This window comes from Podarcis gaigeae, assembly GCF_964106915.1.
Source record: "Podarcis gaigeae genome assembly, chromosome: 10".
Classification (NCBI taxonomy): domain Eukaryota; kingdom Metazoa; phylum Chordata; class Lepidosauria; order Squamata; family Lacertidae; genus Podarcis; species Podarcis gaigeae.
In genome coordinates this window covers 37,542,651-37,569,564 of record NC_139686.1, presented here as the reverse complement: position 1 = coordinate 37,569,564, position 26,914 = coordinate 37,542,651, and the positions used below count along the sequence as shown (strand labels likewise).

General features: G+C 44.1%; 1 protein-coding gene across 4 annotated transcripts in view; it reads right to left on the bottom strand.

Annotated features, from left to right (window-relative positions):
* The window catches only part of KITLG (KIT ligand), a 109,333-nt gene extending 82,804 nt beyond the window's left edge, over positions 1-26,529 (bottom strand). The window contains exon 1 of one of the 4 annotated variants that reach the window (XM_083699487.1): positions 26,341-26,529. Coding sequence is in view for 3 of the 4 variants with exons in the window: in XM_083699484.1 (XP_083555610.1) it covers positions 4,873-4,887 (15 nt within the window). In the remaining variant the exon portion in view is untranslated. Of the gene's footprint in view, positions 1-4,872; positions 5,327-26,340 lie in introns of those variants that run through there. The other 3 variants (XM_083699484.1, XM_083699485.1, XM_083699486.1) reach the window with 3 other exon arrangements.
* Between the last annotated feature and the right edge of the window lie 385 nt (positions 26,530-26,914).

Sequence of the window (26,914 nt, the reverse complement as noted above, 5' to 3'; positions counted from 1 at the left end):
CGCCCCATAACCCTAACCCCCAGATGTTGCGCCCGGTGCAGCAGGGCCCCCCTGCACCCCCCCACGCTACGCCACTGAATGGCCAGACACCAAGATCACACTTTATTGGTCTAGGATTCTGCCTGCAATAGTCAGGTGTCTCACTCGGGCTCACATAGAAACTGAAAACCCAAACTTATTTCCAGCTCAGCTCTTTTGCATCTGGGCATAATCATTGAATCTTTGAACCTTCCCCTTTGATTCTCAAGGAGGTGCTGCCTCTCACCCCAGGTGTTCTCTTTGGTATTCTTTTTATTATTAGGCTATTAGGAGAACAAAGTGGCATTTCAGTACTACAGGGACTCAGCTGGATTGGTAAAGAGAAAGCGTTTTATATGTGTTGTATATGCGATATAACAATGTGACACCAGATGGTGCTGTGGAGTCCCGTCTTTCCCTACTGGATTTCCCTGTACAGTATGAGTTTACAACCCATTTAGCTGAATCACCCCCTTCATGGATCACCACCTTGTCATGGCGAAGGGGCTTGAATAACTCCAAGAAGCTCTGAACTATGCCGTGCAGGGCCACCCAAGACAGGCAGGTCATAACCGAGAGTTTAGACTAAATGTGATCCACCTGGAGAAGGAACTGGCAAACCACTCCAGTATTTTGCCAAGAAAACTCCATGGACATAAAAATGGAGATTTGAGAAGCAAGTGAGAGTTTCCAAGGCATGCTCTGGTTCATGGGGTCAGGTCACGGAGAGTCAAACACGACTAAGATGACTAAACAAAAAGCTGAGTCACATCTTGGGCACGTCTAGATCCAGACCAGGTCAGTAAGTTTAGCTGCCCCTTTATGAGTGCAGCTCTCATTTCCCAAAGCAAAGACTGCTTTGTCACAAAAATTGGGCCTTTAAGAAGGCTTCTGAATCAAGTGCACAAGTCCTTCAAGTGGTATGGGAATATGGGTGTCTTGGTTTGTCTTGCAAGATATAATGATGATGGTGGTGATATCATCTTCCCTTTATTTCTGCTCTCCTTCAGGAAATATTCTGGTATGGTTTGCACTGCCTGCTTATTTCCAAAGATCCTCTTCAACAGCAAGAATGCTGCACTACCAGGACTGTCCTCGCTGAGAAGCCCTGAAGGTCATATAACTGCTGGCAATGAATGTACGCATTCAACAAAAGAAAGCTGTATTCTTTCTGCCTCTAGCTCTTTTCCACTACTAAGGTCTCCTAAAGTTTGCAAGTCTAGCCAACAGGTCAAATTTCTGACGGGCTCTGGGCAGTTATCACCAAATTCATTATTATCCCTCATATTTCAATGCCTGACATACAGTTGGTGCAATCGCTGCAGTATCTTTTTAAAACACACACACTTCTCCCAATATATTAGCTGCAGAATCGAAGCTGTAAAAATAAACTCATTCTCCCCTGCCCCCTTTTTTTCTTAAAACACGTTTCCAACGATTACTGTGAGAACTTCAATGTTTTGAATGATAGGGTCAAAACTGTATAGATTTGCCTCTTGTACTAGTGTTTCTTTTACTAAACTTATCATCCTGCAAATCCTCTCACCCAAGTAATCCTTCAATGTGCTTACATCAGTGTGCTTACTGTAAATGAGTAGCTGAATGTTTGAATCCTACATGGTTAATTTAAAAGGCATTACTACAAAGACATTTTTGTAAAGACCATAACATAAAATAAAATCTTGTACATACATGCTCAGTTCCCAGTTATGAAAAGTGTTTTCCAATATGATAAAAGTGGTGCCAGCTTACTTTGGTTCTTTCCTTTAAGTGTGGGAGGTCACAAACTACACAGCAAGGCTGTTATAAATGAAGTTCTTCTCTTGCACATCAAACTACTTTATTCATATGCATCTGTTTTTCTAACTGTACCCCTAACCATAATAGAAGAGTCAAACTTCCACGTTACGATATACTCACATATTTGTATATATAAGCATGTTCATATCTGGCATATGTCCTATAATGAATTTTAAGGATTAAAAATCATAATAACAACAAAACTGGTGATCTTCTGTGTAAGTCATACCAGTTGCTCAAAAACGTTATTTTTAAAGCCACTCATAAATACACAGGTCTCACTGAGTTCAGTGGGACTTACTCCCATCAAGCATGCTTAGCATTAGAGTCTTAGGTTGCAATACAAAGCATGCTTGCTACGAACTATGTCCTACTGAGCTCAGTACTGAACTCAGCAGGACTTACTTCCAAGAAAAGACCTTTGGAATCAAGCTGAAAATCTGACCTGAAATATTTAATACAAATTCCTAATGCAAAGACCTTGTAGCAGAAGCTATTCCCTTATCCACCTTGTTTCTCTCACCCTCCTTTTTTTTTTTTTCTTCAAAAAGCCATTGGGTGAAAATGTGGTGGGAACAATAGGGCATATTACAGAAGCAAGATGAAAGGTATAAAACAATGGTTGACATAGAATGATGTAGTGGCTGCTTACATCACACTCTGAAGCCACCTAGAGGTCATTCAGTACAATCCCCGCTCTCCCGGGGTCAAAAGGCAGGCGCCTGCTAACATCAACCTACATCCACACCTCAGGTGAAACATCCTCTGGTTTAATCCATTTCATTCGCGCTCTCTTGCATGACACAAAGGGAGCAGGGGGAAATCAGGTGTGCTTGACTATCACCACCAGATTAGTTTCCACTTGCCTTGAGTGTGGAATGTTACTTTTTCTAAAGTGGGGAGAGGGGGGAGAGGCACTTCCTCTTCTTGCTTGAAGCCTCGTCTACTCTGATCTCTCCAAAGGAATCAGACATTTGTTTTTGCCCTTCTCGGCTTAGATTAACATCTAACACTGTTCAGCAAGAAGAGAACAGATCTTTCGGCAAATGGCCCCCACCCTCCATTTTTTCCAATGACAAAAATAAAAATATTGCTCTCAGCCTGACCACATCCCTGAAACTGAATTCCAGCTCGCAAGAAGGCTGAGAGTGTGGTGGCGGCTGATGGAGGCTTCTCTGATAAGTCAAAACGGTGCCACAGGCCACCGTGAGGAACTTCTGAGCTCAGCCATATGATCCAGAGCACCAAAGCTAACTGCCTCCTTCCTCAGATTAATCGGATGAGATCTATCATGTCAGCTTTGATGGAATCTGGAATGTTAACATTAACATTACATTAAAAATAAACTTTCCTTTTCCAAAGGACTCAAATTCTAGTCTAGGAGTAAGATTCAGCCGGCATTGCCGTTTAAAGTTTTTATTTTTAAAGCAAATCCCTTGTCCTCATTACATTGCAACCAGCTTTTGGAAGAGCTTGTGAGTGCTCATTTAGTTCTAAGCAGATTCAGACACCTGGAAGTTTGCAGCATACAGCCTAACTCTGCACTTTGGGTTCAAACCAGGCAATTAAAGGCCAACCCCCAAACAGCCAAAGTTTGTAGGAATTTTACTTTCCAGTACTACAGTACTACAAAGACTGAGATCAATCTACCCTGCAAATAGGTATTAAATCTTTCAGGGTGCCTAAGATCTATCTCAGGCTCCCAAAATTTAGTGCTAAGTGTCACATAAAATACAGAGCCTCCCTGTTTCATTCTTCTTGAGCAACCAATGGACCGATCTACCAAAGTGAATTTTCCTGATTCCCCCCTCCCACCTTATTTCCTTTCGTGCATCCACTGCATCCTTTCCCCTATTAGATACACATGAAAGACCTAAAATGGAATGAGCCAAGAGAGCAGCAGGTACCGAAGGAAGTTGGCAGGAAAGTAAGCACAGCTTTGCGATAAGGGGGTGGGGAAAGGAAAGAACCAGTTATGTGAAAACGTTAAACAAAACCAAGTGTCATATAGTAAGGGAAAGTAGACACAACTTCTGCACACTACCCATTCCCTTCAAGTCATACTTTAAGCAGCTTATTGCAATTAGCAATAAAAAATAAAAATAAATCCCAGAGCAATTATTTTCTGGTTCCTTTCTTTGCAAACACCTTCTGCTTCATATGTAAGATACACTACCCGCCACTTGGGCGCAACTTGGGAAGCAATAACGGAAGAGGGTTCTAATAAACGCACAGAGCCATGTATTAAGCAAGGCTGGGCAAGGAGAGAGAAATGGAAGTGTATTGGTGGTGACAGATGCAAGTGTACGTGGAAGGGATGCGCACAGAACGGGAGGTTTGAATGAAGTTGCTGCAAGCCAGAAATAAGCAGCAGCATGTCTCTCTCCCAGCAAAATTTCAGTGGGGACAGGTTCCGTGCGCCTGCTTGCAAACCTGCTTATCTCGTGTGTGCATTATTCACACCATCTGTAATACATCATCTATTAATAGTGCCCTATCAGTGCAGCAAGGAACTTTCCCTCGAAATTGCACAAAGGACAGTGCAGATAAGGAGGAAGGAACAGATAAGGGCAGCGTCTCGCTGCGCGAAACTCGGGAACAGCGCTGTCGTGGGGAAGGCGCCTTGGCGAGCAACGGACGCAGTGCTTCTGGGCCAGAGCAAGCTGGCAGAGGGCTAGCTCATCATCAGCACATCCCAAGCGCTATAGGTCGATGCCCATCTGCTGGGAACCCAGAGACGACTTCCATGTCTGTGCCACCCAAATCCACGTGCAGGAAGTTAAGAGCTCCTGCTACACTCCCCAGACTCAGACGCCTGTCAGCTCAGCATTCAGCGTGCACTCCGACAGCCCCGGGCAGGTCTCTCTCAGTTGAGACAAGTGCCCGAGGAAGGAAGGCAGCGCTACTCCGGCCTAAGAGCGGGTTCTCCGAGTTCCCTGAGCAATTGCTCTTTTCTGAGTCATCCGGAGAAGAGACCATCTCCCCGCCGCCACCACCTATCCATGCAAAAATAAATACCAGAAGAGCGCATAACTTCCCCCGTGCGATACTCACTTGTGCCTTCTTCATAAGGAAAGAGAGCGCTGCAATCCAGCCCCAGCAGCGGCGTGCAAACTCCGTTTAGCTGATGTGTAGCTCCTGCATGTTGCAAAGGCACCTAGTCCGCGCATTGGGCTTGCCCGGCGCCCTCGGTGGCTGCGCGTCTCCGCTCGCTCGCTTTCTCTTTTGCCCCCAGGCACGCAGGCGGCGGCGCTGCTTGGCTCTGCACGGCCTCGGTGCTCTCGCAGCAAGCAGAGGCGGGGAGTGAAGCCCAAGCCGTCCTCTGAGCAGGGCTTTTATAGCTCCGAGCTGCCTCCCGCAGCAGCAGCAGCAGCAATCCTGACAAGGAGGACACGCCTTTCTTGCGAGGCTTTCTTTGCCAGGGCGGGGGAAGCCCTGGGGAACTTCAGAGAGATGGAGCTCTCAAGAGCAGAATCAGGCCACCAGGCTACAAGAGGGAGGCTTGCGCTGTCTGTCTGCCAGGCGGGCAGAAAAGAAAGGAGGGAAGGAGGGAAGTTATGGAGACGGGAGGGAGAGGTGGATTAAAGGAGCCCACTGCACCCTCTGCGGGTTTCCTTCCACATCACCTTCCCTGTCAGCATAAGGGTCTGTCACATGTCATGAAGCAGTTGATTGACATTGATCAAGTGCTCTGGGCGATTACAAGGCCCTTGATGGCACATACAGTTGTGTGTGTGTGTGTGTTATTTTTCGCCCTGCTCCAATCTGAGACTTGCCATAAAATCTGGAGAAGAGGAGGAAGAGGCCCAGAAGACATTAAGAGGCAATTACAAGATCCAAGGTGAATGCTTGGGTACATCTGATGAATCAATAGATTCAAAATACAAGGAAGGAGATTCTGACTAAACATTAGGAAGAACTTGCTGTTGGAAGGTGGAATGGACTCCCTCAGAAGGTGGCAGACTCTCTCTCATTGGAAGCTGAGTTGGCTGTCTATCTGTCAGGGATGCTTTAGTTGTGATTCCTGCACTGTAGAGGGTTGGAGTAGATGACCCTTGGGATCCTTCCAACCCTACAATTCTGTGATTCTGTTATGTCATAATAAAAGGACAGTCTTGCAGGTGCCACAAGACTGTATTTCTCCCCTTTTTTGCCACAGCAGCCTCTGAAAATTATCGCCATACACAGTGGAGGCAAATGTGGCCCTGCCCTAACAACTTCAGGCTGCTCTCATCCGGCTCCCGCCTGCCTGTCTTCTTACTGGCATCCAGTCCAGCGAATGACACTGGCTATCAGTTTTCTCCTCCTCAGTCTCAGTGTTGCCCTTGCAGAACTCAGTAGCAAGGAGGATGGGGACAAAACTGGAATTGTTTGGCTCTGCCCATCATTGGCCCAGGCTCTACCTACTGTTGGCATACCTGACTCCCACCCTGCCAGCCCTGATGGTCACCAGCTGCCGCTGGGCAGACTTTTAAGACAATTCAACTCACATGTACTGCTCCAGATTCAGGTAGGTAGCCGTGCTGGTCTGATGCAGTCGATATATGTATATGTATGTGTGTGTGTGTGTGTGTGTATGTGTGTGTATCAAACCTATCCATTCTTAAGGAAATCAGCCCTGAGTGCTCACTGGAAGGACAGATCCTGAAGCTGAGACTCCAATACTTTGGCCACCTCATGAGAAGAGAAGACTCCCTGGAAAAGACCCTGATGTTGGGAAAGATGGAGGGCATAAGGAGAAGGGGACGACAGAGGATGAGATGGTTGGATAGTGTTCTCGAAGCTACTAGCATGAGTTTGACCAAACTGCGGGAGGCAGTGGAAGACAGGAGTGCATATAATGTCCAGTAGCACCTTAGAGACCAACTAAGTTTGTTATTGGTATGAGCTTTCGTGTGCATGCACACTTTTTCAGATACACTGAAACAGAAGTCACCAGACCCTTATATATAGTGGGAGGGTGGAGTGGGGTTTTTCTCAGGAGGGTAGTAGGAGATGGGTGATTGACTCAATTGGTATGGTAAACCTGTTGACAACTGTTAATGACTGCAATTAGTCCTATGGGGGAAAAGCAAGGGATAGTATGCAGATGATTAGCATATGTAATGAGACAGGAATCTAATATCTCTATTAAGACCAGGTCTCTCCATAGTTTTCAGTTTAGTGATAAGTTGTAATTCAGCAACTTCTCTTTCAAGTGTTTCTGAAATTCTTATGTAATAAGACAGCTGCTTTGAGATCCTGTATTGAATGTCGTGCTCCAATAAGGCCATTTTTACAGCTTTGTAGTTCCTGCATGTGTACGGTTTATACTGGTGAAAAAATGCATTCCCCACCCCCACGGGAAGTAATTGGCTTTCTTTCCCACATTAACAATATTGACTCATGTACAAAATCAGTAGCAGAGGCTCACATTCATTGTAAGGGCAATTTCACAAGTCAGGCTTGATATATGGATGTAAAAATATGCATTGGCCAGAAGGCTCACTTCAATCTGTACAACAAAGAGTCCTCTTCCACTTTCTCTTCCCCTTTAAAAATCTAAGCACCCTGTGAAAATGCTCTCAAGGGAGAGCAGTGCCTTAAGGATGCCCCCAACCACTTCCTTTTCTTTCAAGTGTGTTTGAGCACTTGGCATCCCTTTAAATACAGTCATACCTAGGAAGTCAAATGGAATCTGTTCGACTTCCAAAATGTTCAGAAACCAAAGCACAGCTTCTGATTGGCTGGAGGAAGCTCCTGCAGCCAGTCAGAAGCCGCAGAAGCCCCATCAGATGTTCGGGTTCCAAAGAATGTTCACAAACCCAAAAATTCACTTCCAAATTTGCAGTGTTCAGGAGCCAAAACGTCTTGAGTACCAAGGCATTTGGGATCCAAGTATACTCATTGAAATAAAGTCCTTAGTTTCAACGAATTTACTTTGTGTGTGATTAATGGTGTATTGAAGGTCATTGGCACACTTAAGATGGCAGATGGGTGGACATCACCATCCCACAATACTTGAAGAGTGTCTGCCATTCTGAAATTGTATAACCCATTTTTAAGATTATTTAACAGGTAACACGTATCCTATAATGCCCTTGCCTAAGAGTGTTAAACAGTGTCCTGGGGCTGGAGTTGGATTAGGCACCCCTCCAAAAGAAAATTATAGCCTATGGATCCACTGGTTTTGGGTGCAGCAAAACATGAACAAATAATTTTAACACTGTGCTGAAGTGGTAAGAGAGGTTTACATTTCTCCATGCAACCCAGCACTCTGAGGGAGAGGCAGATCATTCCCTCCCTAGTCACCTGATTCATCTTTTTATGACAACCTCCTAGCTGATCTGCACAGGTTAAGGAGTAGGAACTGTGTTGAGGGTATGTCTACAAAAGTGGCACCTCAAATTTCAGTGGCGCCCTCTGCAACACCAAAATCTGTCCCCCTACCTCTCATCTTCTGTTGAACTTCATAGCTGAAGCACCAGCAGCGACACCTCAGAAGCTCTGTGCCCAGTGTGACTGAGCTGGTGGGGCGCCCCTAGATTCCCCTTTGTATGGGGTGGCCACTGCCCCTCAGAGGGTTGGCCAAAGGTGAATGCAATCCTTGGGCCAGAAAAGGTTAGCCACTTCTCCTTTAACTACTTTGTGAGGCTCATATAGAGGCATGCCCTACACACATATTCCTTTGCAATTTTTACAGTGCAAACTTAAGGTTGATAAGGAGAAACAGTTATGAGCTAGTTTTTCCCCCTGAGTGCATTAACTCGGAGTACAGGGATGAGATATTCTGTAGCTGATATTCTGTAGCTGATTTCCCCAAAAAAGTATCGCTGGGTTGAGCTTTAGAGAGGAAAGGAGGTCCACGCCCACCTTGTTCAGAGATAAGAGAGGGAACTTATGTTTTGGGGTGGAGAAAAACATTTCCTCTAGAAAGAAAGAGCATGCCATAATTTGCTGAAGGTGACAAGACCTTTCTTTTTCTAATTCACATTTTACTCCCAGTCCTGCTTAAGGCAAGTATATAACACTGATTCTGCCTTTGAAGTGCAGACTGTGAGCATTATAAGCACACAGTGTAAACAAAAAAAAATCCTTCCAGTAGCACCTTAAAGACCAACTAAGTTAGTTCTTGGTATGAGCTTTCGTGTGCATGCACACTACCTGGTATCTGAAGAAGTGTGCATGCACACGAAAGCTCATACCAAGAACTAACTTAGTTGGTCTTTAAGGTGCTACTGGAAGGAATTTTTTTTGTTTTGACTATGGCAGACCAACACGGCTACCTATCTGTAACAAGCACACAGTGTAATACTGCAATGTATTCCCAATCTCTAAAAAGAGTGCTCCTGTTCAGAGTCTCAGCTACCTTGGAACCAACACCTAATCGACAAAGTAGTCATGTGTCCTACTTTACAGAAGACAGTCCACTACTTTAGGGATGAGGAACATGCAGCCTCCTAGAGGTTGTTGGACACCTACTCATTTCAGTTCTAGCCAGCAGTACCAATAGACAAGGATGATGGGAGCTGTAGTCCAGCTATATCTGGAAAGTCTTAGGTTCCCTACTCCTGATCCATTTGAAGGGCAGATGGTCCAGGAATCAGCATGTGTCCTTTTATTTAAAATGCATCTCTGGTTTATTTGTGGGGCATAGGAATTCATTCTCTTTTCCTCTTTTTTTCAAAATATAGTCCAGCCCCCCACAAGGTCTGAGAGACAGTGGACTGGCCCCCTGCTGAACAAGTTTGCTGACCCCTGCTCTAGAGCAACTGCAGCACTGATTGTGGGTGATCCAAAAGTTCTGCCTCTACTGGGATTGGCGGGTGTTAAATTCAAATGTGGCAGTTTACCTATGCCTGTGGTAGTCACGATTTGTACACCATCTCAAAACTGGCTGATGAGCTGAAGCTTGACATTTAGTGGTGCACTGGTGAGTTTAGATTATCTTTTCTAAAATTTTCTTTCTCTAATGCTGTTGGCATCATGGCTGTGTTTGAAACATGAACAAATTCCTGAACACAGGAAGCTCAAGTCTCCTGTGTTGCTATTTAGCCAATTCAGCACCTCTCAGGTTTCCTTGCAGCCACTCTTCTAAGCAATATTTATTTTTATTTTCTCACACAAAGGGTTGGCCTCTTGTGTTTCCAGAAACTTTGTCGGGGGGGGGGGCATTGTGGGTAGAAGACTGGTATTGATATCCTCTCTGAAATGAAGTCCACAGAGATAGCAACATCATGTTCTTCATGTCATTCATCTGGTGATAATGGTGTCTGTAGCAGTACTGTTGAAAGACTATCTGCTGTCATTAGCTCTTTCCCAGGGAAGTGTACTGCTTTATAAGGGAATTTTCTCATCCTGAGATTAAATCTTTGGATCTCTTGGGAGAAGTTTGTGAAGAGATTTGACTCCAGAAAGGACATAAGTGGCTGTTTGTAAGGTGAATGTCAAGCCGGAACTCTGGGAACCTATGGGAGCTTTTCTCCCAATATTAATTGTCACTAAATGTAAAGCATGGTGGAAGCACAGATTTTTACGTCAATCAGAGCAAGAGAGAGGAGGCAGGGAGAGGGAACATCAGGCCCTCCAACCAACACCTTCCCCTAGGCCACCCCTGCCACCAGCCATCCTTTATGTGCCAAATGTCTCTTGCATGTCTGGATGGAACATAGAAAGGGATGTGCATATGCTCTATCTGTACACAATTTATATTTGTGGAGTGGACTAGAACCTGGGGGACTAGCAAATTCCCCTCAAATCCTATATTGCCTGGAGCTGAGAGGCCACCACCTGCTGTTTCACCTTCCCCCACAAAAAGCCAAATTGGAGATTCTAATTGTTCAAAGTCAAACCTCAGGCACAGGCGGGGGAAGAGCAGTGCAGCACACCGCCCCTGGCAGCGCAATCCCCAGGGTGCCATCATGGCTGCTTCCCTCTGCCACGCTGGGCGCCCCACCCCCGCAGGTGGCGAGCCCCATCCCCAGGACGCGCGCCAGCCCTGCCCCCGCCTGCTCTCCACCCCCCGGTGCCAGAGCATGATGCTCCGCCACTGACCTCAGGCCTAGGTATGCAACGTGGCACTCCCAGCCTCTCTGCCTGATGCTCAGGACTGCCTTCAGGATATATCTTGGCTGTGTGCCAGTGCTTTGGCCAGCTTGCAATGTGTCCTAGAACTGTCGTAATGCCTCTTCCTTGCCTTGATGGAGAGGGGCATTGGTGTAGAAATTTCTCACTTTTGCATGCAACAGAAGGTAAGTATTACATCCATTGTTCCACCTCCTTTTGCCTCTGGTTCCACCCCCTACTAGCACGTGGCCCCTATGAGGTTGCCGATGAAGGAAAGTGGCCCTCAGTTTCCCATCCATGGTCTAGCTAGCTTACTGAGATATGGGTCTTATTTATGTAATATGCAAGGACTCTAAATTGGTTATCTCCTGATGCTAATCATTTAATCAACCAGAGCCAGGGCTTTTTAGGCTGTGGCTCCGATCTGGCGGAATGCTCTGCCACAAGAGACTAGGGCCCTGTGGGACTTGACATCTTTCTGCAGCTCCTGCAAGACAGAGCTGTTTCACCAGGCCTTTGGCCAGGGCACAGCCTGACCCCCTCCTTTGGCAATCCTCACAGAACTCTAGCCCAATGGTTGTCATTAATTTGATTTGAACTGATTTTATAATGAAATGATTTTAGAATGTTGTGTTATTTTACTGTTGTTAGCCACTCTGAGCCCCTGATTTATCTAGGAGAAGGGTTACAACCAGGGCTTTTTTTTCCAGCCGGAACTCACTGGAACTCAGTTCTGACATCCTCTTAGGTAGGTACCATTGCCTTTATAAGAGAACAAGGGAGGAGTTCATGGTGAGTTCTGCACCTCTTTTCATAGAAAAAGAGCACTGGTTAGAACTATATAAAAGTAAAAAAGGTAAAGGTAAAGGGCCCCTGGACAGTTAAGTCCAGTCAAAGGTGACTATGGAGTTGCGTCGCTCATCTCACTTTCAGGCTGAGGGAGCCACCATTTGTCCACAGACAGCTTTCTGGGTCGTGTGGCCAGCATGACCATACTGCTTCTGGTGCAATGGAACACCGTGATGGAAACCAGAACGCACGGAAACTCTGTTTACCTTTCTGCTGTAGCAGTACCTATTTATCTACTTGCACTGGTGTGCTTTTGAACTGCAAGGTTGGCAGGGGCTCCACCAAAAGGTCTCTTCTTAAATAACTCAGCTGAACACACGAAGGTAAGGAGAGAAGGGAGCAGGATTGGTGCGCACAGGGACCCATGCCCTCTACCCAGTTTGTGCCCCCAGTTTGTGTAGTAGCTAAAAGCTACTACAGACCTCACTGATAATACCAAGCCCTTTGAGGGGAATATATTTATTTAACCACAGCTCTTGACAGGAATGCCCTCTGCTGCAGTGGGCAGAGACTATCTAGATACCATTGTGTTAATGGGTGAAGTCAGTTTGCTGTTCCACAGTTCCAACAGGACATCAACATCACAGGCTATTCAGTACATTCTCAGAATCCAGTCAGCTCTAGGAAACCTTTCTAGGACTCACCAACCCGACATGTCTCCTTTAGTAGAGAATGCTGCTTCCCATTGTCTGTTACACAATTCCCTTTCATAACTAGCTGGCTCAGAAGAAAATATTGAATAATGTAGTAGTAATGCTTATGAAACTGAATGAGATGTGTGAGAAATCTGACACTTATCTACATGCTGCAGGGATGTTTACCATTGGAAACAACATATTGTTATGAGTTTGTTGGTGCCAGAGTTTGTCGGTGCAAGACACCAAAAATTCCTGGATTTATTAAGTTTTGGGGTTTAACCAATGCTTGGAGTATTAAGATGAGCCACCAGACGCTGAATTTAGCAGTGTTAAAATACAGGCTGAACCAGTTTTTCCGTTTTCAGGAAGTTGTTTGAGATATGGGACATCAGCAAAGCAGAGACTCTGTGTCAGTCAGAAAATTGGAGAAGTCCCTTCCTGAGCTCTAAGATCGTTAGTCAGAAGGCAATAACAGAGTTTTAGTTAGGAGAAAGTTTTTATGATTTCATTTGGCTGTGGCATGATTGAGAGAACAGGGTGTCAGTCTGTTAAACGTGTCAAGCTGGAGAAGGGACATCAGGACACAGTGTGGCTAAGTTTGGATCCAAGGTAGCAGCAGTGTGAGAAACAAGACCCTTTTGGAGTGTAATGCTAAAAAAGCCCCTCCACTGTAGGCTCAGGTTGTATATAAACCATATATCATAAAGACACCACAGTCTCTACTGTGTCTCAGTTCCTGAGGAAACACAAACCCTGTATAAATACCTGGAACCCTGGGATCTCACACTGCACAGAGATGGGTGGCGTGTAACACTGGTGTCAGAAGTGGGATTTGTGTTTCCTGGAGAAAAGGCCTGAGAGCAAGGTGTGCCTGAGCCAAAATGAAGGGAAGGATAGCAGCACTCCTTGAGCAGCTTGAGAGAATGGAGCAGTGACAAAGCCTCCTGTTCGACAAGATACACCAGCAGCAAGGCCAGTGGCCTGATAGAACATGCCAGCTGCTGACAAAGTGGATGAGAATCCTCTATGAAGATGCCTGATGAGGACATCAAAAGTGACCCAGTAGACCAGGTGTGAGGCAGCCAGATGGAAGGGGGGGCTGAGGAGATGGATGGATGATAGCTGGAAGTGAAGAGCTGCTGCTACTGTAATTGATTTCTCTACTCCCTGGGAGCCTGCTGTGGAAAGCGGTCAGGAGGAAGAAACAACATTCTCTGCTGTGCTTCATTTCCTAAGGAAACATGAACCTTGGGTAAGTGCTTGGACCCCTGGAATCTCACACCACTCAGAGACCGGGGTGGCATGTAACAATATTTAAGGCAGTAAACAAGCATGAGTCTATAAGGATGGCACCATTGAAAAATATTGTGCCTCTTCGCCTAGTTGAGATAACCAAGCAAGTGAGCTTAGTATAGCCTGATATTATTTAAAATTCAGAATGAAAACAGAATTGCAATCTTTAGGGTCAAAGGCCAGGGTGAAGAGGTGTACCTTCAGCATTCTCACAAAACCGTACAGTGAATAAGTCAGATGCACTTCTGTGTGGCAGGTGGGGGTGGAAAGCCACAACTTAGGGGCTGCCTCAGAAAATGCCCTCTCTTGGGTCACTCCACCCCTGAGCTTCTGAGCATAATATCAAGGAGTTGGTAAACCTTCCCTTCTGCCCATGCCACAGTCAAAATGAAAATTCACCTCCCCTACCCTTAAACAATGGGAGCTTCCTTTCCAGGGTTAATAGTTTTAATTTCTGTTTGAGCTACAGCATTTGAGGAAATCCCTGGGTAGGTACTGATGCCCAGCTGACCCATGTAATCAACACTGTGTTGCACATTAGTTCTGTCTGTATCATCCATCATACCAGAATGTTCAAATGACGCACACAGCACATTGGAACAATGACTGGTGGAATCAGTTACGTTCCACACACAATTTACAAAAGTGTTGGCAATTTGTTATCCTGAACCACATTATTTTTGCTTAATGAAGTACAAAGTTCTGCCACATCAGAACTTGAGGAAAGGATGATGCAAATACTGCTTTAATTCTATTGAAGTCAATGGAACTAAAGGCAGTAGAAATTGAATGCAGTTTGTTTCACAGAGATATTGCTGCCTTTAAAACTCTCAGCGTTTACTTTAATAGGGATACACTGGTTTAAAACAAAGCACCACCAATTAAATGTGCTAACTCTTATTAATTGCTTGTTAATTAAACTGTTGGCATGTTAAGAGTGCAAACATCTATCTCCTTCACAAGAGCACTTCAAGGTAGCTAGATTGTTTTACTTTTATTTTTCTTATTACATTTTCCAGAACACTAAGAACACCTTGGCTTTCCAAGGTGATCTAATGATAGTATTTATGGAGTTCGCTTTTTTTTTTTTTAGGTATTGAAAGCATTTCACATACATTAGTACAATTCAACCTCTCAAAGTTGTAAGCTAGGTCAACATTATTATCTCTTTAGAAAAGATGGCGCTTCAGGCTGAGAGACGGTACCCCAGCCTAGGCCACTGGTTAGAGTGACCATCTAGCCTACCGTGCAAAGGCCAGACCTCTATTTGAAGGACTGCCCAGTCCAAATCTAGTTTTAAAGATAAATAACGATTAGTAGGAAAAGCAGCCAGGCCCTTGAACTTGCCCATCAACAGCACCTGAACAGCAGACTGAGCAAGTAGAAAGGTCAACCAGTCCAAGTCTTCCCCACCATGGTGAGATGTACTGCCATTTTTATCAATACACTATTTCTAAATCTGCATATTCAAATATTATGCAGATCACCACCCTCTTTTGTCTTCTGTTTTGGTGACATTAGTGAATTTATAGCAGAAGCATGACTTGAATCAGGGACTTCCTGCTTTATTTCTCAGTCTGTTTCTTAAAATCCAACTGGACAATCCCTCCTTGCTTCTGTTTGCAGCCAGTTGAGCACCTGACATTACAGTGGTACCTCTGGTTATGAACTTAATTCATTCCGAAGGTCCGTTCTTAACTTGACACCATTCTTAATCTGAGGTACCACTTTAGCTAATGGGGTCTCCTGCTGCCATCACACCGCCAGTGTGAGATTTCTGTTCTCATCCTGAGGTAAAGTTCTTAACCTGAGGTACTACTTCCGGGTTAGCGGAGTCTGTAACCAGAAGTGTTTGTAACCCGAAGTGTTTGTAACCCGAGGTAGCACTGTACTGCTCTTTTCCAAGGCAATTGAGGGAGGGGGGAGAGGTATGAGAGGGAACCATTGGCACTCCCATAATAGACACATGAAACATATTTTCCAGCTGTGGGTTGTAGTACCCCCAGTTCAGATCTCTGAAAGGAAAAAGACACTCTGTGCATCTTGTAGGAAATGGCAATCAAATATAACTAACAAGCTTATGGCTAGTTAATGCAAAAAGGGATTAAGACCACATAACTGTATTCCAAGAAGAAGAAGAAGAAGAAGAAGAAGAAGAAGAAGAAGAAGAAGAAGAAGAAGAAGAAGAGTTTGGATTTGATATCCCGCTTTATCACTACCCTAAGGAGTCTCAAAGCGGCTAACATTCTCCTTTCCCTTCCTCCCCCACAACAAACACTCTGTGAGGTGAGTGGGGCTGAGAGACTTCAGAGAAGTGTGACTAGCCCAAGGTCACCCAGCAGCTGCAGGTGGAGGAGCGGGGAATCGAACCCAGTTCACCAGATTAGGAGTCCACCGCTCTTAACCACTACACCACACGCTCTTAACCACTACACCACACCTAGACTCAGTTGGGCCATGTTCTGCCACCTCCAGTGAGGAAAGAAGCAAAGCTTCCTTTGTTCTCTTTCCTCTACTATGTGAAGCTGACCAGGCAACATGTCTCGGCTTGATCGCTTCAAACCCAGACCACATGCTCAGAATTTTTTTTCTGTATTTTGTAACCCAATAATTTTCTACCTGTGTTCCTCTTGCTGCTGCATGAATAACACATGAATCTGACCTTTGGAATTTGTATGTAAAGTATTTATACTTACTAATGGTCTGTTCATTGCAAAAGGGGTAGAATTGGGGAGAGTGCCTTATTCAGACTAAATGGGATATTAAAAGGGTCAAACATCCTATATTCATAACGCTTCACTGTTGCTATGCATTTTATGACTTTTAAACTCTGCTGGGGTTTTCTTACTGAAGAGTGCCCCATGCTTTGGATCTAGGGATCCAGCCAATTCTTTTACCGATTACCACACATAGATGATCTACAGATTTCATCCATTACATTTGTGGTAGGACAGGAGACAGAGAGACAGGAAGAGAGAGAGAGAAAGAGAGGGAGGGAGGAATTGGCTATCCTTGTGCTAAGGAATGCTTAGGTCATGTTCATGTACTCTCTGCCAATTCGTGCCAACTCCTTCATGGTGCTTAAAGTTTATTTTTAGCTGTTCTATTGGCTCCACCTAAGAGATGAACCTGTTTCAGTATTAAAAACACACAAAAACAGCCTCTAGCTAGATTTGGTTTCTGTTCCCACGTTGACTTCTGATGCTCAGTTCAGGTTGAACCAACAAAATGTTGCATCAAAGAGAAAACAAAATGTATTTTTAGAAACAGGTGTCAGTGCTTCTTGAAGAAGAAGAAGAAGAGTTTGGATTTGATATCCCGCTTTATCACTACCCGAAGGAGTCTCAAAGCGGCTAACATTCTCCTTTCCCTTCCTCCCCCACAACAAACACTCTGTGAGGTGAGTGGGGCTGAGAGGCCCAAGGTCACCCAGCAGCTTCATGTGGAGGAGCGGGGATTCGAACCCGGTTCCCCAGATTACGAGTCAACCGCTCTTAACCACTACACCACACTGGCTCTCTGATCTTGATAAAAGATATGAGTTCCTGAAACCCTTTGACCATATATGTATGTCTGTATGTATGAACTAGAATTGTGATCAAGAGCTAAAAAAGAAAAAAGAAACCCGAAGCAAAGGGGAGCCATCCAGATTGGGAGCAGTAAAGTCCAGAAAGAAGTCATAGTAATCACTTAGAAATAAACTGGGACACCCACCAAATTTGATAGTTCTAAAAGGAAGAAATTGAATGATATAATCCACAAATGGCATTAAGGCTATGAAAAGAGACAGAAGAAGGTGTAACCATTGCAGACGAAACCCAAACATCTAATTTATTTCTCTATTCTTTCTTGCTGGAGAGGAAAGGGTCTGGAAGGGGACTTCCCCTTTGTAGTCAGCTTTCCTCAGGAGTTGCTCTACAGTCTGACCTTTCTAGGAGATAAGAAGCCACAAACTATATGTGGGATATAAAGTCTGTTGAAAATAATACCTAAAGTGAGAATGTGAAAGAGTTGCTGGTTATTGTTGTTGTTCACATTCTCAGATGGTATGGAAAGATGTCGTGTGTGTGTGCCTGCCATAAATTTTTGAGAAGTCATTTTGTCCATTATTCTTGAATCTAGACTTTGAAGAGAATCTGTGTTCTCCTCTCATTTCTTTAATTTACAGATCCCAGTGCTTCATTTTCCTGCAGAAAAAAAATAGTTACAGTGGTACCTCGGGTTAAGAACTTAATTCGTTCTGGAGGTCTGTTCTTAACCTGAAACTGTTCTTAACCTGAGGTACCACTTTAGCTAATGGGGCCACCCGCTGCCATTGCGCCTCCGCCACACGATTTCTGTTCTCATCCTGAAGCAAAGTTCTTAACCCGAGGTACTATTTCTGGGTTAGCGGAGTCTGTAACCTGAAGCGTATGTAACCTGAAGCATGTGTAACCCAAAGTACCATTGTACTTAAGTTCATTAATAGCAATGATTGTATACCAATTGCAAATGCAATATTAGGCAAGCTTGGAGTTTGCAAACTAATTTTTTTGTGTGTGCTTATTAATTTTCCTATATTTTTCCCTGGAAAATGCCTCCACAAATATATCCACCTTTAGACTCTTGTTACAAGTGCAGAGGTCAGGACAGAGCCCAGAGAGCGGGTGTGATGTTGGGCACAGAGCCAGCAGCAAGGTCCTGATTCCTTTTAATCATGGTGCCTCTTCATGCAAATAAGATGCAAAGGAGCACCTAGTCCCCAATTTTCAGATGGAACCAGTGAACCATGTTTCCTGAAGTCCATGTTCTCCTCATCCTAAGACTGTAGACCAAAACCTTTGCTCTAGCTCCATTGTTGCTTCTTAAACTATATCTGTTGCATTGGGTAAGAAATAAGTACTTGTCTGTTAGATGACAGGGCGCTGTCGTCCATAGTACCTGAGGGCAGCCAGTTAGCTTAGAGGGCACTGGGTACACAAAACTCTGCTCTCCAGCAGCTTGTTTCTGCTTCCTGCTCCTGTAGCATCTGTCACCTGAGGCCGTTTTCAGAGACAATTGTTCTCAGAGTCAACCCCATGTACTACATATTACAATAGTCAAGCTGAAAAGCCATCAAAACATATCAAGCAGAGATGACATACACATACACACAATTTCCAGAAAGGTGAAGAGCTTTTATATTACCTTTGGTTGATGTAAATTAGGTGTGGGGCACAGAATCTGGTTGACAGGCTGGATCTTGAACTTCCTCACCCTCCATGAACCACTTTGGGAAGGGGGCAAGGCTTTCAATGATGGCCTCCATGATGGCAGGTGGCTCAACTTCAAAGGAGAGATTTGGGGACACACTCTAAGGACGCATACAGACATGGAGCTTATTGCATTAGTATTTTTGGATGTAATGGTAGCATTTCTGCCCCAGTTTCTGCTTTTCCTTTTACCTTTCAGTACCTGTTGGAACGGTAGCTTTTTGATTGCTAGTCCACCATGTCATACTCAATTTCACTCACAGCAGTGGGTGTGGTGTGACACAGCAGCAAATGTCCTCAAACAATGTCACCACCCTTCACCCTTTCTGTGCAATCACACTTCTGTTTCCCCATGATTCATCACAAAGTATGCCAAAATGCCATCCAAAACTTCCATTTCAGGAGTGGTGAGACAGATCCATGAAAACCATGGGAAACGTACAGTGCAAAACTCCCACGATATTCCAGGTTTCAGGGGCTGCAAACAGATTTTGTTCTGGAAACAATAAGCTTCTGCTAAATTCTGCTATATTTCCAGAGGTGAGTTTTCTATCCTGCGCAAGATCACATAAAATGGGGGAATTAACAGGGAAGGAAATGTTTATAAGTTCCTGCTGTGCTCCGAAGGCTTCAGGTATAGCCTCCTGAAGCCTTTGGAGCATAGCGGGAGGTCCCACTGTGCTCCGGAGGCTTCGGGTTCCTTTTGCTGAAGCCAGGAGAGCAAGACTCTCCTGGCTTCAGCAGAGAGGGAGAGCTGTGCAGCGCCTCTTCAGCCAAGTGGGAGGAGAAATGGAAGGGGCTCCATTTCTCCTGCCACTTCGCTGAAGGGGCCCTGAGCAGAGAGGGGGAGAATTTTTTTTTCTTGTTCTCCCCCTCTAAAACAAGGTGCGCCCCATGGTTGGGTGCGTCCTATAGAGCGAAAAATACATCAAGAAATAGCTCTGTGAAAAGCTGAAATTTTCAATTGCTTATGTGAAAGCAAAGAATATGAGTATCTCATATTTGTGTGGCTGATAATATTCATGTGTGCTCAAAACAGTTACTGTAAAACCTAGTACAGTGGTACCTTGGTTTACAACCATAATCCGTTCCGGAGGTCCGTTTGTAAACCAAAACAGGTTGTAACCTAAGGCGCACTTTCACCAATGGGGCCTCAAAAAACAAATTGTTCGTAATCCCCCCAAAATGGGTTGTAATCCCAAAAATGTTTGCAAAAAAGGACACGTACTTCCAGGTTTGACATGTTTGTAATCCAAAACATATGCAAACCAGACTGTTTGCAAACCAAGGTACCACTGTACCATGATTAACCAAATGCCCAGGTGGACACCACTGTAATAGGACAGAGATGTTATACTTACATGGACTTTGTATGGCTTTACCCTGGGGCAAAGCTATGCCTATAAGGCAGAATTTCACCCTTATTTACAGAGAACTTAAAAGAAAAGTAATCATGTAGCAGAAACTCAGTTAAAGAATGCTGTGAAAGTTAAAAGAGACCTATCAAACCTGTTCTGGTCCTTGTAAAATATTTAAAGATTGAGTCAATGATGAAAGATTTTGCGGAGCCTTAAGTATTTCATCCAACCACCCATTGCTTTTCAGCAAAAAAAAAAAAAAAAAAAACGGTTTTCAAAGCCTAACAAATGGTTATATTTTCCTCCCCTATTTGCACATCGTATCTTAACTACTTTGCTTGGGTTTACCAGTAGTTTATATCTGAACAGGAAAGCCTTGTTTTCTATGTAGTCCCCAATCATCTCATTTTGATAGTTTAAAGGGTTTTTGGGGTTCATAATATACCACATAAAGGAGAATATATTTTTCCTATAACCATCGTATTAGGATCTAGTTCTGCTTCGCCTATGTAAATTCTAGAAAAATTCAATATTAATTTCAAAAAATGTAATAAGGTGAAGCTAAACTCCCAATGATTTAAATTGTTCTAGATTTTCCCATTGATGTAAGGAAATTTGTATATTGACCCAGAAAGGCAAGTCTTGTAAGACTTGAAAAGGCTTTAAGACAGTCTTTCCTACATGTGATCACTGCTACCCACCTGTTCACTTACAGGAGAAGCACTACATAAAGCAGTCACTCTGCTTCTCCTTTAAATGAAGGCGAATAGGGGCAGCTGCTTCAAACAGTGCTTTTGAATAAGGCTTTAAAAGAGCCCCCAGCCTCCTATTTTGGTCTGACATGGGAGCGTGGTGGCTGTCTTAAAGCCATTGCAAGTCCTCCCACACTTCCCTTTTAAGCTTGTTGTCATGTGACTCACAGGTGGGTGGCCCCACCAAAGTACCACATTTGACCCATGAGGCCAAGCCTCATGGCCTGTGGAGGCCACATGTGGCTTGCGGAACCCAAAAGGTTTTCCCAATCCATCTTACATTCTTAATTCAAGTGTGCTTTGGCTTAAATCTTGAAGCAGGGAATCCCAGTATCAACATCCAAATTTCATCTCTTCACATTTTAACAGGAAATGTTGGAGTCTATAGATTTTGCTAATATGATGTTTCAAGCATCTTGCCAGGTATCATTTTAAGTAAGTCACTCATCATTATTCACAGTGTTCCAAATATCCTCAGGTATTCCGAGAAGCCAGAAGACGTTCCAGGAAATTCACAGGGCTCATTTGCCTATGTACTACCAGAAGCAACTGAGAGACAAACCTGTTACAGAAAACAGAACATGTAAATTTTAATATAATCTGTTTTCAGTAACAGGTTTGTCTCTCACAGTTGCTTCATTACACTAAATTTTAGTATAATGAAGTAGCAAGTTTTGTATACATGAAAACTATATCACGAGAGAAAAGTTTTTTTTCCTATTTGTTGTTATTGATTTTGTTCAACAACTAATATATTTTCAGTCATATCTCAGAATTTATTATTTTTTTAAAAAGCTGAATAAAACCATCTGCTTTTCTTCTGGTCATTGGATGTGTGGGGATAATGAATTTTGCAAAGGAGATATTTGCTTTCAACATTTTCCAGTTATCCACTGTCAGACATTGCATAATGGAAACCTGGTGGAGTGGAGAGAACTGTTAGGACATGGTCATTTCTGGATATAAACTCTATAGGAAGGCTACAAAAGGAAGTATTGGAGGTGGTGTCAACAGGGCATTCAGTTGGCCTCTGTGAATAGGATGCTGGACTAGATGGGCCTTGGCCTGGTTCAGCAAAGTTCTTCTTAGGATCTTACGCTCTTGATTTTTGTCAGAAATAAGATGCACAACTGCATGTGGAATCCTTCAACCAAGATAATAGCCATGATTTTTGGTATATTTAACCTTAGGATGGTGAAAGTCGCAGCATTTCCAGAGCAGAAAACATCTCATTATTCTAGTCAGACAGAATATTGCTACTGCCCTGAAAACCACTTCTGAGACTTGCTCAGTGTGAGCAAGCAGATGCTCAAGAACATCACACTGACCTTATTTTTCATTCTTAATTAAAGCCTGACTTGAACAGTCAATTGCAGTGTCACATACTTGATTCAAGATCAGTCCAAGACGGCAGGTTTTAATGTTGCTATAATCACGCAGGGATATGACTCCAAGACGAACATCCAATTCCAATTAATCTTGCATAAGGAAGCGCAGGCTGAAATGATTTAGGAGAAAAGGGAAATATGGACACTTGGCTAGCTTTTAAAGGAGTTTAGACAAACCCAAGGGAAGATGAAGTTGTCAATTATTATTTTTAGACACTATGCCTGTATACTACCCTCCAGTATTGACTTCTATATGCCAGTTGCTGGGAACAGGGGCTGCATATCATATTTTGAAGGTGTCCTCCCACCAAAGCCTTGACACCGGCGTTGTGTTGTGACCTCTGGGTTCTGACAAGATCTCACCAGAAGCTGCTACTGTTGCTGTTTCTCTTTGCTTCTGCAGTGCCTTCATGGTTGGCACCCGCCCCTCCCACTAGAGAAGAGAGGAGAGGAGCTGCATAAGTGGTTTCTGGTGAGATCTCATAAAGATCTCAAAAGATCACAGCAGAAGCCACCACTACTACTTCTTGCTTCTCTGACACCACTGCAGGTGCCCCTACCCCAGCCTCCCATGACTGGAGACATGGGAAGAATGTGAGAGCCCCATGAGATCTCACCAAAACCCCCAAACTGCCACTGCAACTGTTTCTCCTTCCTTCTTCAGTGGCAGGTGGCAGGCAGCACTCCTGAGAAGCCAAGGAGGCACAGTGGCAGCAGTGGCTTCTGGCAAGATCTTCACAAAATCCTGCAGGACCTCACTGGAAGCCGCCACCACTTCTCCCCACTTCTCTGGCAGTGGCAGGGTTGTGGATGGGTGAGGAGCCACCCCTGAGAATCCACTGCCTGAGGCAGGTGCCTCAGTCTACCTCATGGACAAGACAGCACTGATGGGGAATCACAAGTGAAGAGAGCAATGTTGCACTCAAGTCCTGCTTGCAGAATTCCCACAGACATCTGATTGAAAGCTGTGAGAACATGATTATGAACTATATGGGGCTTTGGATCAATTTTCTCAGGGTGTAGGGTGGTGGGGGAAGTGAGATAAATTTTCAGTACATCAGTAATTTAGATGTTAGGGCCCTTCACCAGTCCGTTTTCACATCAAACTTTATTTATTTATAATCATTTATTATTTTTTTCCAAACTGTATTTCCAGTTCTCCGGGGAAAAAACCTTAAGTGTTTCAGCTTCTTATTAACATCTATTTGTTTGGGTTTTCTATTTTTATTTTATTAAAATATATTATGTATTTACTTTTTTTAAAAAAAGGATACTATATATGCAATTGTTTTAACTGCTTTATATATGTAACTGTTTTCTATGTGTTATTATATTGCAAATTGCTTCCGGATGTCTCTGGGATGCACAACTGCAGAAGTGGGAATGGGGAAAGTGTCACTCCTCTTTTGATTGCCAAGCCAGCTTTAGTCTCGTTGGAGGTAAAAGAGGAGGAGCTCTTTGTTTTCAAGATTGACTGTGCAAACTCCACAGAGAAGCTCTCTGCTCTTTTACCACAGCAACACACAGAAAGGAGGGACTTTATTGGGAGTGGGCACTCCTGCACATAGCAATAAAAGACATAGCTATATATCACATTTGCATGTGTTCATTGCAGTTCTGTTTATTGAGGTATGTAATTTACAACCTATTGTTATGTGGCCCCTGAGGCAAGGAGATAAGTAACTATACAGCCTTCAGAAGACATCTAAAGGCAGCCCTGTATAGGGAAGTTTTTAATGACTGATGTTTTATTATGTTTTTATATATGTTGTAAGCTGCCAAGAATAGCTGGAGCAACCCAGTCAGATAGATGGGGTATAAATAATAACATTTGTTTGATTTTATTTATTTATTTATTAATTTATTAATTTATTTATTTATTATTATTATTATTATTATTATTATAGGATGTCCCAATTTTCTTCAAAGAAATGTTGGAAGGTATGTAACGTCAATCCCAGGGTGGGTTACAGCATAGTGTGTGTGTGTGTGTGTGTGTGTGTGTAACATGATAAGGTTACCAGATGTCCCCGTTTCCCAGGGACAGTCCCCAGATTTACAAATCAGTCCCCTGACAAAATCCATCTATTTAGTAGAAAGTTGAAAAGTGTCCCCAGATTCATTGAAAAAAAATCTGGTAACCTTATAACATGATCAAATAAGCAATCTGAAAAATCAAACTAATTAATAATAATAATAATATCCCGCCCTCCCCAGCCAAAGCCAGGCTCAGGGTGGCTAACAACAATCAAATAATACAACATTCTAAAATCATTTCATTATAAAATTAATTCAAATCAAATTGATGGCAACCATTGGGCTAGAGTTCTATGAAGATTGCCAAAGGAGGGAGTCAGGCTGTGCCCTGGCCAAAGGCCTGGTGGAACAGCTCTGTCTTGCAGGCCCTGCGGAAAGATGTCAAGTCCTGCAGGGCCCTAGTCTCTTGTGACAGAGCGTTCCACCAGATCGGAGCCACAGCTGAAAAAGCCCTGACTCTAGTTAAGGCCAGCCTAACCTCTCTGTGGCCTGGGACCTTCAAGATGTTTTTGTTTGAAGACCGTAAGTTCCTCTGTGGGACATACCAGGAGAGGCCGTCCCGTAGGTACGAGGGTCCTAGGCTGTATAGGGCTTTAAAGGTTGAAACCAGCACCTGCCAGTGCAGCTGGTATAGCACCGGGTGAATGTGATCTCGCAGTGAGGACCCCGTAAGGAGTCTCGCTGCAGAATTCTGCACCCGCTGGAGTTTCTGGGTCAGTCTCAAGGGCAGCCCCACGTACAGCGAGTTACAATAATCCAGTCTGGAGGTGACCATCGCGTGGATCACAGTAGCTAGGTCAGGGCGAGAGAGGTAAGGAGCCAACTGCTTAGCTTGGTGGAGATGAAAAAATGCCGCCTTTGTTATAGCTGCAATCTGCGCCTCCATGGAAAGGGAGGTGTCGAAGATTACACCCAAACTCTTAACGGACGATGCTGGCACTAATTGCACCCCCGCAAGAGATGGGAGTTGCCCCCCCAATCCCATATCGTCCCGACCCAGCCAAAGGACCTCTGTCTTCGAAGGATTTAACTTCAACCGGCTCCCACATAACCATCCAGCCACAGCTTCCAAACATCTGATCAGTGTGTCTGGGGCAGAGTCAGGATGGTCATCCATCAACAGATAGAGTTGGGTGTCATCAGCATACTGATGGCAGCCCAGCTCAAAACTCTGGACAAGCTGGGCGAGGGGGCACATAAAGATGTTGAAAAGCATCAGGGAGAGTATCGCACCCTGAGGTACTCCACACACCAAGGAGTGGCGCGATGACAATTCCCCCCCAAGCGCCACCCTCTGTCCCCGACCAGAGAAAAACGAGCGCAGCCATTGAAGGACTGTGCCCTGGATCCCCACGACGGCAAGGTGGTGGTCCAGGAGCTTGTGATCAACCATGTCAAAGGCTGCTGACAGGCCTAGAAGAATCAGCAGCCCCGACCCGCCTCAATCCAGCTGCCTGCAGAGATCATCTGTTAGGGCGACCAGAGCCGTCTCGGTCCCATGACCAGCGTGGAAGCCGGACTGGAATGGATTCAGAGCCAATGTTTCATCCAGAAACCCACCAAGCTGTTCAGCAACCGCTCTCTCAGTCACTTTACCCAGGACTGGAAGATTCGAAACCCGGCAGTAATTGAATAGATCTAAGGGATCTAATAATGTTTTCTTTAAGAGCGGGCGCACCACTGCCTCCTTCAGTTCAAACTACTACAACAATGGATCACAGTAGCATGGGGATGACAAAATATCTCCTCCAGTCAAGCTAATTAAATGCCTGCATAAATAAAAAATGTATTTCCCAGACACCTAAAACCCACCAGGGTTAAATTTGAAATACTGTATATAATATAGTTTCACAAATTAAAAACAGTCACTACAATATAAATAGAAATACACCATATCAGATAATACAATTTTGACAATGTGAGCCACATACCTGTTTTCAATCTGCTTTCCAGGTTTTAGCTGCTGGTGGGCAGCTTCAAGGCCCACCTGCCCTTTCTTCTTATGGTTTTTTATCAGGACCAGAGGACCCTTCGAATAGGGGACTCTCCTCTGCATAGGACGAGAGAGAGCCACTCTAAATTAAGCCTTAATTGAGTTCTGTGAATTAACACACACACAAACACCACAATTGGGCTTGGATGAAGAGTTAAATATTCTCAAAGCAAACTTTCTGTGAACTTTGTGCGTCGTTAAGTTAAAAATTACTCTCAAATGTCCAATTTAATGGAGCAATCCCTTGAGAACATCTGGGTTACAGGTGCTGGCTGAGGGTGTCTATTTGTCCCCCTTTCCAGGTTATGAAGAAAAATGAATGAAAAGATATATGTGTGCAGAGACACTTTAATAAGTTTTGAGGTCAATAGTGAAATGGATTGAAACTGAGCTGTGCAACAGATCAAAATGAGGAAGGGGGAAATGAGTATGAGAGAGAGAAAGAGAGAGTGTAACTTCAACAAACAAGAGGGTGTGATAGATATAAGCACTGCTTTAAGGCTAGCTGATTT